General features: G+C 41.5%; 2 protein-coding genes across 2 annotated transcripts in view; both read left to right on the top strand.

The window, feature by feature from the left end:
* The window catches only part of LOC120065848 (peptidyl-prolyl cis-trans isomerase FKBP8-like), a 64,912-nt gene extending 57,206 nt beyond the window's left edge, over positions 1-7,706 (top strand). The window contains exons 7-8 of the mRNA XM_039016897.1: positions 6,974-7,111; positions 7,215-7,706. Of these exons, the coding sequence (XP_038872825.1) occupies positions 6,974-7,111; positions 7,215-7,301 (225 nt within the window). The 3' untranslated portion in view covers positions 7,302-7,706. The remainder of the gene's footprint in view (positions 1-6,973; positions 7,112-7,214) is intronic.
* Positions 7,707-12,034: 4,328 nt separating this feature from the next.
* Positions 12,035-15,903, top strand: LOC120066289 (small EDRK-rich factor 2-like). Its single transcript, XM_039017570.1, has 3 exons — positions 12,035-12,167; positions 14,870-14,975; positions 15,497-15,903. Exons 1-3 carry the CDS (start codon positions 12,161-12,163, stop codon positions 15,567-15,569), a joined length of 186 nt encoding a protein of 61 aa, XP_038873498.1. The 5' UTR covers positions 12,035-12,160; the 3' UTR covers positions 15,570-15,903.
* Positions 15,904-15,937: the final 34 nt, after the last annotated feature.

The raw sequence follows: 15,937 nt of genomic DNA, 5'->3' as shown, positions 1-15,937 counted from the left end.
TCCTACTTTTATGCTGCTATACACACAAATGTTGCAAGTAGCTCGAGTACCCTGACTAGGGTATGAGAAATGGAGCTGGGAAGAGGCTCAGAAATCCAAAACTGTACAAAGACTATGCTCAAGGCAAGCCGACTGTTCACCTGCAACAAGGTGCAAGAGATGCAATATACGAATATGCAAATGGTTCATAGGACTCCCATTATATGTAATAAAATGAATGCAGAATTCTCTGATACCTGCTGTAAGTGTGAGCAGGAAAATGACACCCATGGCCACATGGGAAGATTTCTGGGAAAATGTAGAAACGGAGCTGGATGGCATGTTCAGATGTCCTATAAGAATGGACTCATGGCTATTTGTACTGGGTGTCGTCGGAAACAGGTCCTCACTTACCTTAGCACAGCTCAATCTCCTTAACTCTTTACGGCCCACAAATGCATTCTCCTTAACTGGATAAAAGATCAGCCACCCACAATAAATCAGTGGTACTGTGAGATCTTTAAAGTGCTGCCACAGGAGAAAATGTGTGCTATATTTAGGAACAAGGAAGGAGACCCTATATAATACAGTGGGGCAAAAACGTATTTAGTCAGCCACCAATTGTGCAAGTTCTCCCACTTAAAAAGATGAGTGAGGCCTGTAATTTTCATCATAGGTACACTTCAACTATGACAGACAAAATGAGAAAAGAAAATCCTGAAAATCACATTGTAGGATTTTTTATGAATTTATTTGCAAATTATGGTGGAAAGTAAGTATTTGGTCACCTACAAACAAGCAAGATTTCTGGCTCTCACAGACCTGTAACTTCTTCTTTAAGAGGCTCCTCTGTCCTCCACTCGTTACCTGTATTAATGGCACCTGTTTGAACTTGTTATCAGTATAAAAGACACCTGTCCACAACCTCAAACAGTCACACTCCAAACTCCACTATGGCCAAGACCAAAGAGCTGTCAAAGGACACCAGAAACAAAATTGTAGACCTGCACCAGGCTGGGAAGACTGAATCTGCAATAGGTAAGCAGCTTGGTTTGAAGAAATCAACCGTGGGAGCAATTATTAGGAAATGGAAGACATACAAGACCACTGATAATCTCCCTCGATCTGGGGCTCCACGCAAGATCTTACCCCGTGGGGTCAAAATGATCACAAGAACGGTGAGCAAAAATCCCAGAACCACATGGGGGGACCTAGTGAATGACCTGCAGAGAGCTGGGACCAAAGTAACAAAGCCTACCATCAGTAACACACTACGCCGCCAGGGACTCAAATCCTGCAGTGCCAGACGTGTCCCCCTGCTTAAGCCAGTACATGTCCAGGCCCGTCTGAAGTTTGCTAGAGAGCATTTGGATGATCCAGAAGAAGATTGGGAGAATGTCAGATGAAACCAACTTTTTGGTAAAAACTCAACTCGTCGTGTTTGGAGGACAAAGAATGCTGAGTTGCATCCAAAGAACACCATACCTACTGTGAAGCATGGGGGTGGAAACATCATGCTTTGGGGCTGTTTTTCTGCAAAGGGACCAGGACGACTGATCCGTGTAAAGGAAAGAATGAATGGGGCCATGTATCGTGAGATTTTGAGTGAAAACCTCCTTCCATCAGCAAGGGCATTGAAGATGAAACGTGGCTGGGTCTTTCAGCATGACAATGATCCAAAACACACCGCCCGGGCAACGAAGGAGTGGCTTCGTAAGAAGCATCTCAAGGTCCTGGAGTGGCCTAGCCAGTCTCCAGATCTTAACCCCATAGAAAATCTTTGGAGGGAGTTGAAAGTCCGTGTTGCTCAGCAACAGCCCCAAAACATCACTGCTCTAGAGGAGATCTGCATGGAGGAATGGGCCAAAATACCAGCAACAGTGTGTGAAAACCTTGTGAAGACTTACAGAAAACGTTTGACCTCTGTCATTGCCAACAAAGGGTATGTAACAAAGTATTGAGAAACTTTTGTTATTGACCAAATACTTATTTTCCACCATAATTTGCAAATAAATTCATAAAAAATCCTACAATGTGATTTTCAGGATTTTCTTTTCTCATTTTGTCTGTCATAGTTGAAGTGTACCTATGATGGAAATTACAGGCCTCTCTCATCTTTTTAAGTGGGAGAACTTGCACAATTGGTGGCTGACTAAATACTTTTTTGCCCCACTGTATGAGACCCTTTTAATTATCTCTTCACCCTAATCTCGCAGATACCCTGAGAAGTGTTAATATAAAAAATGCTGTGAGTCTATGGGTCTTCTGTTGATACAACTGAACTCTGGCCACTTGACTCTTCTTTCTTCTATAGTATTATTGTTCCTCTATACTCCATTAGGGGTATTTTGTATTTGATATACTACAGCCACACACAACAGTCAAATGAATAAAGGCATGTAATGAAAGCTGATTCCAGGTTGAATGAAAAGAAAGATCGAAAAAGCCTAATTTGCAAAATGGCGGACGGAAGACAGGGTGATGCGGCAGGTGCCGCTTCTCATTCGAATGCTGTAATTTTATCTAAACCATCAGGTGTACGCCGACCCCAGCTAAGTAACTCATGCAAAGAGTTAAAGCGCAATTATGTGTTTTATCTCCAGTACTCTGCCATGATTGTCAGTTATGTAGCTGCTCTACTGATAATCTCAGTGCGTCCTTGCTGGGATGACACAATCAGTCTACTACCGGAGAATATTAACACCAAACACATTGGTTCACCGTTCCACGGGAGCGGACAGTACACAGCATACCATAATGTTCTGAATAATGGCCAAGTCTACCTTGCTCCTTATTCTACTGAACCGCTTAGGCGCAACAAACACAAGTCCAACATTTATCGGAAACTGTTAAACTACCTGTTCACTACCCTCCTGCTCTCCGGGGATGTGCAACTCAATCCTGGGCCCAACATCACCGAGCCAGCGATACGCACCGGAGTGGAAAGCGGTGGATGGCCTCGTCCACTGATCGTCGCCGCTGTGGAAGTGGGTGAGTGCTATGGTCCTATGGTTTCTCTCGACTCACCCGGCTCCAGGATAGATTTTGACTCTTCAAACATACCAAAGTCGCTATATGCGATCCCTGCCTCTGGTACGCAAGCTGTTTTAATTAGTTCCCCGCATCCAGTGCAGGCGGGAGGGATTGTTAATTGCGCTACCGAACTGCCCCTAATCAAAACGAAACAAAACGGCCTAAACCCAGCCGTCAGAAAACACAGAAAATTTAACTTTTTTCAATGTGTCAATCACTCTCGAGTCATCTGGGACCCACGAGCTAAGCCCAAGGGACTACTAGGGGGGCACTTGAACATTCGTAGTGTCATTCCAAAAAGTGATCAAATTCAACATCTACTCACAGACTCCAACCTTGACTTTCTCTGCCTCTCAGAGACATGGCTCCATAAAAACTCTCCATCTGCTGCTTTGATTGTGCCTGGCTACAATGTTTTCAGGAGAGACAGGACTGAAGGAAGAGGAGGGGGTGTGATGATTTACATTAAAGAACATATCCGATGTAAACAAATTGAGTGGTCATGTGATAATGAACTAGAATGTATTGGCCTGAACATTACACTGTCTCCCCAAATGTATTTTACCCTCATTGGAATGTATAGGCCACCTTCCACCAAAAGTGTGTTTTTTGATCAGTTTAATAACATGCTTAGGGAATGTGATTTTGGGAAAGAGGTCATCTTAATGGGAGATTTTAACATTAATTATGAAGACAAGTGTTGTAGGAAAACCCTCAAATTGATCACTAATACCTTTGACCTTACACAGCTAGTTAAAGGGCCAACCAGGGTGACTTGTTGCTCTAAAACACAGATTGATTTGGTGTTCAGTAATAAACCAGAGAGAGTGACTAAATCATTCAATATGGTTACTGGGCTATCTGATCATAATCTGACACTTATAGCCAGAAAGCTGTCTAAGAGCAGGTTTAACCTCTCTACTGTTAGAAAGCCTGATCAACTAAGAATACCTAAGAGTGAATTAAGCTATTTTGAAAACGCAATTAAGGGAATTAACTGGAATGATCTCTTGTCCTATGCAGACGTGGAAGCTGATAGTCAAGTTTTTCTATCCACAATCCAGACTACATTAAATGGTTTCCTAAAGAAAATCAAATCCAAACCTGGCCAAAAGAGCACTCTTCCTTGGCTAAATGGAGAAATCTGGAAATTGATGAAAGAATGAGATTATTATCTAAAAATAGCCCTAAGATCCAAATTAGAGCATGACAGACGTAGGTTTACCATGTTGAGAAATAAGGTGATGAAAGAAATCAGACAGGCCAAGACAAACTTTTTTATTAACATAATTGGTGAAGCAAAGGGAAATTCTAAACTGATCTGGGAGAATCTAAAAAAGTTAACAGGGAAAGACCATAGTAACACTGCAAAAAGACTAGAAATCATGGTGAATAACAATCTAACACAGGATGCAGTCGAAATAGCAATAGCCTTCAATTCCTACTTTATTGACTCTGTCAGGGTACTGACACAGAACCCCTCCACTGGTTTCTTGGGCTCAGTGCTAATAAATTATGCTCAACCTGTCTTCATAATAAGGGAGGTTTCTGAGTCAAAGGTGGACAAGGTGATTAGCTCACTAAAGAACTCTAAAGCCAAAGATGTGTTTGGGATGGACTCCACCTTTCTTAAAAACTACAAAGAGTCACTCATTGGCCCCATTACTAAGGTCACCAACACATCTATTGGTCTCGGGGTGTTTCCAAGGGTATGGAAGTCGGCCATAATAACGGCCATCTTTAAATCAGGCGACCCTGCTGACGTGAGTAACTACAGGCCCATTAGTATACTACCTGTGGTGTCAAAGGTTGTTGAAAAGTGTGTAGCAGAACAACTGATTGCCCACCTCAACAACAGCCCCTTCACATTACATTCCATGCAGTTTGGCTTCAGAGCGAAACACTCCACAGAAACGGCCAACTGCTTTCTTCTGGAAAATGTGAAGTCCAAGATGGACAAAGGGGGCGTTGTTGGGGCTGTGTTTCTGGACCTAAGGAAGGCTTTTGATACTGTTAACCATGAGATTCTCATCACAAAATTGTCCAAGTTCAACTTTTCCCCCGATGCCTTGAGATGGATGAAATCATACCTTGAAGGCAGAACTCAGTGTGTCAGAGTGAGCAATGAGCTGTCGCCCACTCTTAGCTATGATGTGGGTGTGCCCCAAGGGTCAATACTGGGGCCCCTCCTGTTCAGCCTGTACATTAATTATCTGCCTTCTGTCTGTACTGGGTCTGAAGTTCAAATGTATGCAGATGATACAGTGATATATGTGCATGCAAAGAGCAAACAACAAGCTGCACAAGAACTCACTACTGTAATGGTCCAGGTTACAAAGTGGCTCAGTGACTCGTGTTTGCATCTCAATGTGAAAAAAACTGTTTGCATGTTCTTCACAAAGAGGGCAACAGATGCTACTGAGCCAGATGTCTGTGTCAGGGGAGAAGCTCCAGGTGGTATCTGATTTTAAGTACCTTGGCATCATACTTGATTCCAACCTCTCTTTTAAAAAGCATGTGAAAAAGGTAATTCAAATAACCAAATTCAACCTAGCTAATTTCCGATTTATACGAAATTGTTTGACTACAGAGGTAGCAAAACTGTACTTCAAATCTATGATACTCCCCCACTTAACATACTGCTTGACTAGTTGGGCCCAAGCTTGCTGTACAACAGTAAGACCTATTCAGTCTGTCTACAAACAGGCTCTCAAAGTGCTTGATAGGAAGCCCAATAGCCATCATCACTGTCACATCCTCAGAAAGCATGAGCTCCTGAGTTGGGAAAATCTTGTGCAATACACCGATGCATGTCTTGTATTCAAGATCCTAAATGGCTTGGCTCCCCCTCCACTCAGTATTTTTGTTAAACAGAAAACCCAAACATATGGCAGCAGATCCACAAGGTCTGCCATGAGAGGTGACTGTGTAGTTCCCCTAAGGAAAAGCACCTTTAGTAAATCCGCTTTTTCTGTGAGAGCTTCCCATGTCTGGAATACACTGCCATCAGACACACATAACTGCACCACATATCACACTTTCACAAAATGCTTGAAGACATGGCTAAAGGTCAATCAGATTTGTGAACATGGTCCCTAGCTGTGTGTTGCCGCTTTCCATGTCTGTTGTCTGTAACTTGTGAGGTGTGGAAACACTTTGTTGCTTTTATGAATTGTCTTGCTGCTTTTTGTTCTATGTTGCTCTGTCTGTATGCTATGTCTTGTTCTATGTTGCTATTGTCTATATTGTAATTGTTTTTAATAACCTGCCCAGGGACTGCGGTTGAAAATTAGCCGGCTGGCTAAAACCGGCACTTTTACTGAAACGTTGATTAATGTGCACTGTCCCTGTAAAAATAAACTCAAACTCAAACTTAAGGGTAATGGAAGATTGTAAGAGAGCAGAGAACTGAAAGTGAATGTTTAAATCTTGTTTTTTTTTGTGTGTTTTTGTTTACTATCACTGTTTTGTGTTAGTTGGTCATGTTATGTTTTATGTTACCTTATATCTACAATTTGTTTATGATGTTGACTTGAAACAAGGAAAATTAAATTATAAAATATGTATCTAAAAGACAACTTTGGTGAGGGCTTAACAAGAAACTGACATATATTTGTTGTATAATATTGGTTGACAATTACATTTTATGCTAGAAAGATAAACAAAATGTAAGTGTCAAGAATGTCAACATTAGGGGATCTAATTCAAACTGATCAAGTCCAACTATGGCTTGAGCCTGAGATTGTTGCATTTAATATGATCTATGCTACCATCTACTGGTCAACTCCTATACTACAACCTCATTCTCAATGACAATCCAGCTAGCATAGTTCACTGCTAAAATACTAAATTGTATTGTATAAGATTATCCTTTATGAATACACACCTGACACCATCATTAATTTTGTTTCACAGTGAGGTTAAAGGTAAGTGACTACAGTCTGTCTCTTTCCCTTCCCAGGCCATCCATGTTGAGCTGTCAAAGCTAGTGAAAAGGAAATCAGGAGGCAAAAACACCCAGAAGTGGCAAGCCAAACCTGCCCAGCTCCTTGGAGACAATATTGCCCCATTTCTGACTCCTTCTAACAAGAAGCCACCTGTAAGCCACTGAACTTTCCCTGAGTGAAATGTTTCAGTTGAATTCAGTTCACAAGTAGGAAAAAAACATTTGTTTTTTGACATTGCGTCACTTGGTGTTTCAGGGAATTTCATGGAAGTTCCTGCTTGGTGCTCTGGTGGTGGCCTTGGGCAGTTTAGTGACGTCAGTGGTTCTGACTGCAAGAAACTGACGTCCTCTGCAAAGGAACTGTCCAGCTCATGAATAGTAAACTGACTTGTGTCTGCTGTGAATAATAAATAAACTGCACTGAACTATGGAAAAACCTGTATCAACGTTCACTGACATACTGTAGCAGCACTGACATTTGCACCACAGATTGTGTTTATTTAAGTGTAACAGAGTAAACTAATGGCACTTCTTCCGAAGAATGTATGCAATGTCTTTAAAAAAAATTTTTTTTATAAAACAGCTTTGTGATGGAATCCATTTTAGTACAAAACTCAGACTGGAATAGTCACATGGTCAATGTCTTGTATGAATGAGGGGCTTCTGTAATAACAGGATATATGTGTCCCAATAAACTATGTCAATGGAAAATCGAATAAATAAAAGTGTACCGTCTGTTGATACAGAAACAACATCAGTTAAGCTGCATACTTTAATAGCTATATTCCAGTCATTACTTATGAAGGACAAATTAGAGAAATTATAGATAAAACGTATCGGTTCTCATCGGCCATTGGACATTACACAACCATTACACAAGTTGGAAATCACAAAACAATGAGTGGTTTGGAAGGAATCAGTGACAGTGGCTAACTCTGCAAGCATTGCAAAGCAATCACTATCCTGCTGTTCAGTGGAGTGGATGTGTGGTCCCAAATCTGGGATTAAGGGGTTAATGATGAACATTCAAAATTGGCCATGCTGTCAATGATGCATGATATGTGCAGCGCTCAAAACAACTGTTAACTCGGAACTGCGGAAACTTGACTTCAGTGAGTTCAAGTCAACTGGGTAATCGGGAATAAATGAGCTCCGACTGGGAAAATACATTTTGAACAGTCAATCTCGGAATTAAAGTAAATCCACCCTCTTTCTAGAACTACGACCTGAAGATTAATGACGTCATCATGATTCAACCTTGTTTTTTTCCGAGTTCCCATGAATCCAAAGAATGACAGATTTTGATGACAAAATTGGCCCACGAAGGACTACCTTCCTGTTCAAGTGAGCACAGCACAACAAGGTGAGTCCAAATGTATTGTATGCTGCTGCATAAATTATGTAATATGCCAGGGAGATATGTATACTGTAGCTAAGAAAGTAATACTAAGTATGTTGTGTAGTAAGATGTTAGTATCCCATGTGCCTCACCTAAATAATTTGGTACATTTATCTCTCTTAATTTCATCTACTGTTCTGACTTGGTGGTGCAAATGTAGCCTATAACCTGTTTTAGAGAAATGTAATCATTGAATATTGTAAGAGCTTTTATTGTCTGCTTAAATGCCCCCTTTATGTAACCAACGGTTCTGACTTGGTGTACAGGTAGAACACTGTAAGAACGGCCCATGTTCTGAATTCTGTCGCTGTAAGTTTCAAAAGTGCTAAACAAATAGTTATATTGACTACGTCCATCCTAACTCGCATATTAATGTCATAATCGAAATTACGGATCGCCTCTTATCCGCTTGTCCTCCCCTTATGGCATAGTTTGTACATCTCAATTGTCATTAGAAACCACATTTGTTTAAGCAAGTCAGCCATATCAGCTATGTTTTTTTTAAAGGCAGTAAATGAGGCTCAATTAACTCTTTCGCTGCCATAGAAGGCTCAACTGATAGCCAGGTGTAGTGGTGGTAAGATGTTGGGACTGCTGTTGGGACAGGACTATGTAGGCCCTAACAGTTTGTGGGCACCGTTTGTCACTGTTATAGTGCAATTAATGTATTGTTTAGTGTTGTGTAGTGGCTTTGCTGGCATGCATCCCACTTGTTTTTTTGCCCCGCCAAGATTTACATGGTAAAATCACCACTGATCTCGACCTGTGTGCACCTACATTATAAACTGTCATTCATGGGCTAGGTTGTAGCAACCTCATGATGGGTATAGGGAAAATTTGAGTATCATGTAGTAGCCTAAACCTATCACTGTTACATTGAACTGGGTGAATGAAATATGAATGACAGTCATCCAATATGCTGTAATATAAATAAGGCCATGCTCATGACAAAAAAATGGTCCTCACTCATCTTAAACGGCACTGACCGCCACTGCTGTAGCTATAAATTCTACACTGAATCTACACTGAAAGCCAAGCGCACCTCGCAAAGTGGCCAATCAGAAACTAGGGTTTAGCAGCGCTGTGAACTGACCAATCAGCGACGCGGAGTAGCAGACTATTCTGAGAGTAGTTTTCGTTTTCAATAACGCAATAAAGCTTCTAAAACTGGCTTTTGAGCTACTCTTGCAGCGAGACAGTGTATGGTGGTTGGAAGAGCGGGCTTGTTTGAAATGGAAAAGCGTTGCGGTAGCTTTTGATAAAGAAGAACATCAAGACAAAGCAGCTGCTTTAAAAATGGGATGCACTGTTGAGCTCTACACCCCGAGGGGTTTGTGCTGATTGTACGGAATTTGTGACAGATGGTTAAATGGCGTCCCTTGAGAAGGCAAGATATATGTCATGAGAAGTGCAGTATTATCACAAGGAGACGTATACGTATATGTCATGAGAAGTGCAGTATTATCACAAGGAGACGTATACGTACTCCGGGAGTGTGGTGCCAGGAATATAACCTCTCACTCAACATCAACAAAACAAAGTAGATGATCGTGGACTTCAGGAAACAGCAGAGGGAGCACCCCCCTATCCACATTGACGGGACCGCAGTAGAGAAGGTGGAAAGCTTCAAGTTCCTCAGCATACACATCACTGACAAACTGAAATGCTCCACCCACACAGGAGGCTGAAGAAATTTGTCTTGGCACCTGAAACCCTCAAACTTTTACAGATGCAAAATTAAGAGCATCCTGTCGGGCTGTATCGCCCAGAACTGCAGGGCTCTCCAGACGCATCACCAGAAGCAAACTACCTGCCCTCCAGGACACCTACAGCACCCGATGTCACAGGAAGGCCAAAAAGACCATCAAGGACAACAACCACCTGAGCCACTGCCTGTTCACCCCGCTATCATCCAGAAGGCGAGGTCAGTACAGGTGCATCAAAGCTGGGACCGAGAGACCGAAAAACAGCTTCTATCTCAAGACCATCAGACTGTTATAGCCATCACAAGCACATTACAGGCTGCTGCCTATGTACATATACTTCAAATAACTGCCCACTTTTAATAAATGGAACACTAGTCACTTTAATAATGTTTAAATATTTCGCATTACTCATCTCATATGTATATACTGTATCTCAGTCTATGCCGCTCTGACATTGCTCGTCCATATATTCCATTCCTTTACTTAGATTTGTGTGTATTGTTGTGAAATTGTTAGATATTACTTGTTAGATATTACTGCACTGTTGGAGCTAGAAACACAAACATTTCACTACACCCACAATAACATCTGCTGAACATGTGTATGTGACCAATAAAATTTGATTTGGAATACGGAGGAGAAATGGAAGGAAAGAGGCAGAGGAGGTTTAAGAGAGATTGAAGAAGAGGGTGAGCTTAAGTCGGTTAAAAATGGCTGGAAAAGGGAGATCGTTTGAGAAAGAAGAATGGTAGAAAGTATAAGCAGAGTGAGCTGAAGACAGAAGGAGAAATGGAAGTGAATGAGGGAGAAGTATTACAGGTGGTAGGTGTGTTGAAGTTCTCAGAGCCGAAACTTGCACCGAGGGTCAGGATAAAGATGAGTCCGTGACAGTAGTTTTTGGGAAAAGTGGACCCTTGCCTTTTGGCTGATCCATTTGTGGTTTCAGGGTGGGTTAAAACAGAGTTGGGTGCTGTGGAATTGGTGAGGGTAACCAGAAGTGGTCTTGTGGTTATTGTTTGTGCTTCTGCTGGTCAGAGGGAGAAGGCACACCGCGTTAAACTAATGGGGGCAAGAAATGTGAATCGTTTTGCTCTCAAGAAAAGGGTGCCATTGAAAGGAGTGATTACTGGGGTAGCAGTAAATGTAAAAGTTGACCAACTGAATAGTTGTGATGCTCGATGTTTGGTGCAACGCAGACAGGGTGGCATGAGTGGTGAAACAGAAGTCATTGTCTGTTCTTTTGAGTTTTGATGTTGATTCTTTGCCCGACAAAGTGATGTTAGGATATATAAGTTATCATGTACGAGCTTTTGTGCCGAATACATTACCTTGTGACAGGTGTCAAGCTTATTGGCATGTGGCAGCAGTGTGTAGGAGGGAGGTGTGAGAAGTTTTGCAGAAGTGCATGAGACAAAGGAATGTTTAGCATTGGGGAAAGTAGTGGTATATGTTAATTGTAAGGGTGCCCATGGGGCTGGGGATAAGAAATGTCCCGTGTGAGAGGCAGGTTGAGGTTTCCATGGTTTGTGCAGAAGTTGTCATATGCTGAGGTATTGAAGAAAGTAGAGGAAGATGGGTCAAGGGGGAGGGATCCTGAGAGGAGTGGTGTGTAGTAGATCTGTACCAGTACAGAGGGATCGGTCAACAAGTGATATGTTTCAGTAAGATTGGATTTTTAGCATTCATAGCAATGGTTATCAACTGTACTGCAGGGATGGAATGTAAAGTCGCAGAAAATGTAGTTTGGGTGGCAGCTGCAGAGTTATTTGGGTGTGCGAGACTTGACATCAGAAGAGTTACATGGTGTGTTAAGTGGTGGTGTCCCATCCTTTCAAGTTGTTGACCTGAGGTAGTACTAAATATATTTAAGCAAAGTATAAGGGAGTTGTACTCCAGTTTAGTAGGTGGCAGTAATGAAACATTTATTGGATGCCAACCGCCGATAAACCTCTTCGAAGAAGTAGCTACTCTCGCGATGTCTCGTATCAACCCGTTCAATTGCCGTGACGCACATCAAATATTGTCGGTGCACAGCTGCCAGGCTTGGTTGATTGGCACCCTTCTCCACACCGTCAGCTAGAAACCATAAACAACAAAATGACAAGTGAGTATATCCGATGAATATTATATTTTTTAACGATTATGTGTTACTTGGCTCACGTTGTTTGTTTGCAGTTTGGCTAGCTAGCTACGCATCTCACCTTTTCTTGGCCTGTCAAGCAATGCCATCAGACAACGTGGCTAACTAGCTATGTTTGAAATGTTTAAGTCATGGTTTTTAACATGGTTTACACCATACACGATTTTTTAAAACCATTAATAGCATGAAATGTAGCTATCCTTTTACCATTTATTACCTGATAACAAAGCTCTGATTTGAGGGTGGTTATAATGTGAGACGTTCCAACAGGAATCTGTTCCAAAAACTATGTAAATAACAAGGTTGCCAAAGTTATATAGCGGCAGACTAAGATGCCGGGTAGGGAGTGGGCTAATTAATTTCACACGTTTTTTCCGAAAAAAATGTCTGTCCTCACTCTGGTAGCCTATGGACAAACCATTAAGAATAAGCTACGTGGTGAGTTGATGCCTATTCGGCAGCTAGTTGGGTGAATTGATCATGCTACTTTGTATGCGTTGTTGGCAACCTTGTACTTTACGTTTTTGGAACGTTCCACAGATTTTACCCACCCCTGATGTGTAGGTAACAAGCTAACGTTAGCATGCTAGCTACACATACTGTAGAATATTTATACAAATATTTGGTCGTTAGCTGCCTAGTAAGTTAAACCCTTCCTCAAGTGCCAAGCACAATAACAAACCTGTATTTATATTAACTATTAGGTCAGCTACCAAACTGTCAACGTACATAGTTGTAGGAGGGACTAGCTGGCCACTAAGAAATACATGTACATGCTGTCTAGACTAGGCACGCGCCTGTCCGCATGTTGATTTTGTACACCCACACCAACCGCGATCTAGACATGCAGGTTGAAATATCAGAACGAACTCTGAACCAACTATATTAGTTTGGGGACAAATCGAAACATTCAGATAGCTTGCTGTTGCATTGCGTTATTTTACCTGAAAAGCACAAGGTCATTTTCCTGGATCTTTGGGTCACACAATCATGTTCTCTACTCTTACATTTAATCCAGATATAATGGTTAACTAAGTTTCTACTACCTGTATGAATGTTCCATGTATTTTGAACTGTTACCAGATTAATATGTAAATTATTTGGGTAAGAGTTTTGATATTTCAACCAGCATGTCCTGATTTGCTTCTGGTGTGGATGGACAAAATAAACATATGTGCATGCTGGGTGTAGTGTGCATGTAATGCTTTGAGTTGTTGAGTAAACTCATCAGTATACATGTATATACACCTCAGCCAAATACATTTAAACTCAGTTTCACAATTCCTGACTAAAAATCCTTGTCTTAAGTCAGTTAGGATCACCACTGTATTTTAAGAATGTGGAATGTCAGAATAAGTTTTCAGCTTTTATTTTTTAACACATTCCCAGTGGGTCAGAAGTTTACATACACTCAATTAGTATTTGGTAGTATTGCCTTTAAATTGTTTAACTTGGGTCAAACGTTGCAGGTAGCCTTTCACAAGCGTCGCACAATAAGTTGGGTGAATTTTGTCCCATTCCTCCTGACAGACCTGGTGTAACGGAGTCAGGTTTGTAGGCCTCCTTCCTCGCACACGCTTTTTCAGTTCTGCCCACAAATTTTCTATAGGATTGAGGTCAGGGCTTTGTGATGGCCACTGCAATACCTTGACTGTTGCCATTTTGCCACAACTTTGGAAGTATGCTTGGGGTCATTGTCCATTTGGAAGACCCATTTGCAACCAAGCTTTAACTTCCTGACTTGAGATGTTGCTTCAATATATTCACAATTTTCTTCATGATGCCATCTATATTGTCTAGTGCACCAGTCTCTCCTGCAGCAAAGTACCCCCACATGCTGCCACCCCCATGCTTCACGGTTGGGATGGTGTTCTTCAGCTTGCAAGCATCCCTTCTCTCTCCAAATACAACGATGGTCATTAGGGCCAAACAGTTCTATTTGTTTCATCCGACCAGAGGACATTTCTCCCCCCATGTGCAGTTGCAGTCTGGCTTTTTTATGGTGGTTTTGGAGCCGTGGCTTCTTTCTTGCTGAGCGGCCTTTCAGGTTGTCGATTAGGACTCGTTTTACTGTGGATAGACACTTTTGTACCTGTTTCCTCCAGCATCTTCACAAGGTCCTTTGCTGTTCTGGGATTGATTTCCACTTTTCGCACCAAAGTACGTTCATCTCTTGGAGACAGAACGCGTCTCCTTCCTGAGCTGTCCCATGGTGTTTGTACAGATGAACCTGGTACCTTCAAGCGTTTGGAAATTGCTCCCAAGGATGAACCAGACTTGTGGAGGTCTATGATTTTCTTGGCTGATTTCTTTTGATTTTCCCATGATGTCAAGCAAAGAGGCACTGAGTTTTAAGGTAGCCCTTGAAATACCTCCAATTGACGCCTATCAGAAGCTTCTAAAGCCATGACATCGTTTTCTGGAATTTTCCAAGCTGTTTAAAGGCACAGTCAACTTAGTGTATGTAGACTTCTGACCCACTGGAATTGTGATGTTGGAAAAAGTAGATGTCCAGACTTTCCAAAACTAGTTTAACTCGTTTTACAACCACTCCACAAATTTCTTGTTAAGGACTCCGACCTAAGTGTATGTAAACTTCTGACTTCAATTGTAGCTAGCTGTGTAATCACTACTCAAATTGACAGTACTCAAATTGATTTTCTCAGGGGGAAATCAGCGTGACCTTGCTCGTGCTAAAAATGCCAAAAAGCAAGGGAATGACAAGGGAAAGAAGGCAGATGATGGCATGTCTGCAGCTGCAAGGAAGCTTCGGTAAGTCGTGCGCAATGAACAGTCAATTCTAACTAGTTTGGGCTATTAGGACGTTTTCCTGGTATAGTAAGGAGTTGTCCACAATTAAGACAAGCCTGAGACCAGACCTTGAATTATCGGGCAGAAGCTAACGTTTGCATCAGGAAAGTTCAACCTTTACAAGCAAGAATGCTGAATAAAATCACTGCCGGTTGTCTGTGCGGATGGTCCTTCTACAGGTAGGAATGTATAATTATCAACTTTTCAAAGCGCTGGTAGTGCATTGATGCATCACCTGAAGCATGTGCACTAGACGCATGCATACATGGTTCTGCTCAGGCGATATTCAACACACTACTAGTGCTTTGAAAAGTTAATGTAATCATATTTTCCGGTGGATATCTCATTCATATCTGCAAAAGGACAAACTGCATGGACAACCAGTGAAGTACTTTAAAATTGTCTTGTAGAGCTTGGACATTTTCCAAACATGCATGACACCTTCGGTTCAGTCTGACCACTCATTTGTTTGTCTTCCTTAGGGATGCAGAGATAATGCAACAGAAGCAGAAAAAAGCCAGTGACCCTAAGCTGAGTGACGAGAAAGCCAAATAGCAGCAGGATTCTAATATCAAGATGTTACCTATTGATTCGTTTTTTTGTCCCATGCTCTGGGGTACAAAACCAGTTTGTAATTTGTGGTGGAGGTTGTACTGTAGTTTGAGAAATTAATGGTTCTGAATGACTAATGCTTAAGCCTACTTAAAGGTCTAATGTTTAATCAGTATTTACAATGTAAACAGGAATTTCAAACTCAGAATTATAAAACAATCCTGTATTTTTGTATTCCCTCCTAGATTTTAAATAATGCAACTATTGGTTTTGTTTTCTTACTTTTTATATTAAGGATGGGCATATACAGTGCTGATGAAATAAACAAATGAATGGATTCAATCTGTGGTACTTTTATCTAACAAATTATA

This window comes from Salvelinus namaycush, chromosome 21 (genome assembly GCF_016432855.1).
Source record: "Salvelinus namaycush isolate Seneca chromosome 21, SaNama_1.0, whole genome shotgun sequence".
NCBI lineage: Eukaryota > Metazoa > Chordata > Actinopteri > Salmoniformes > Salmonidae > Salvelinus > Salvelinus namaycush.
Note: the sequence above shows the minus strand (reverse complement) of the source record. Positions and strands in the feature narration are given on the sequence as shown.

What these genes read in the sequence shown, in the direction of transcription:
- LOC120066289 (XM_039017570.1), top strand. An exon ending in GCAGCTGCAAGGAAGCTTCG is followed by an intron (nt 14,976 to 15,496) that starts GTAAGTCGTGCG and finishes TGTCTTCCTTAG; the next exon opens with GGATGCAGAGATAATGCAAC.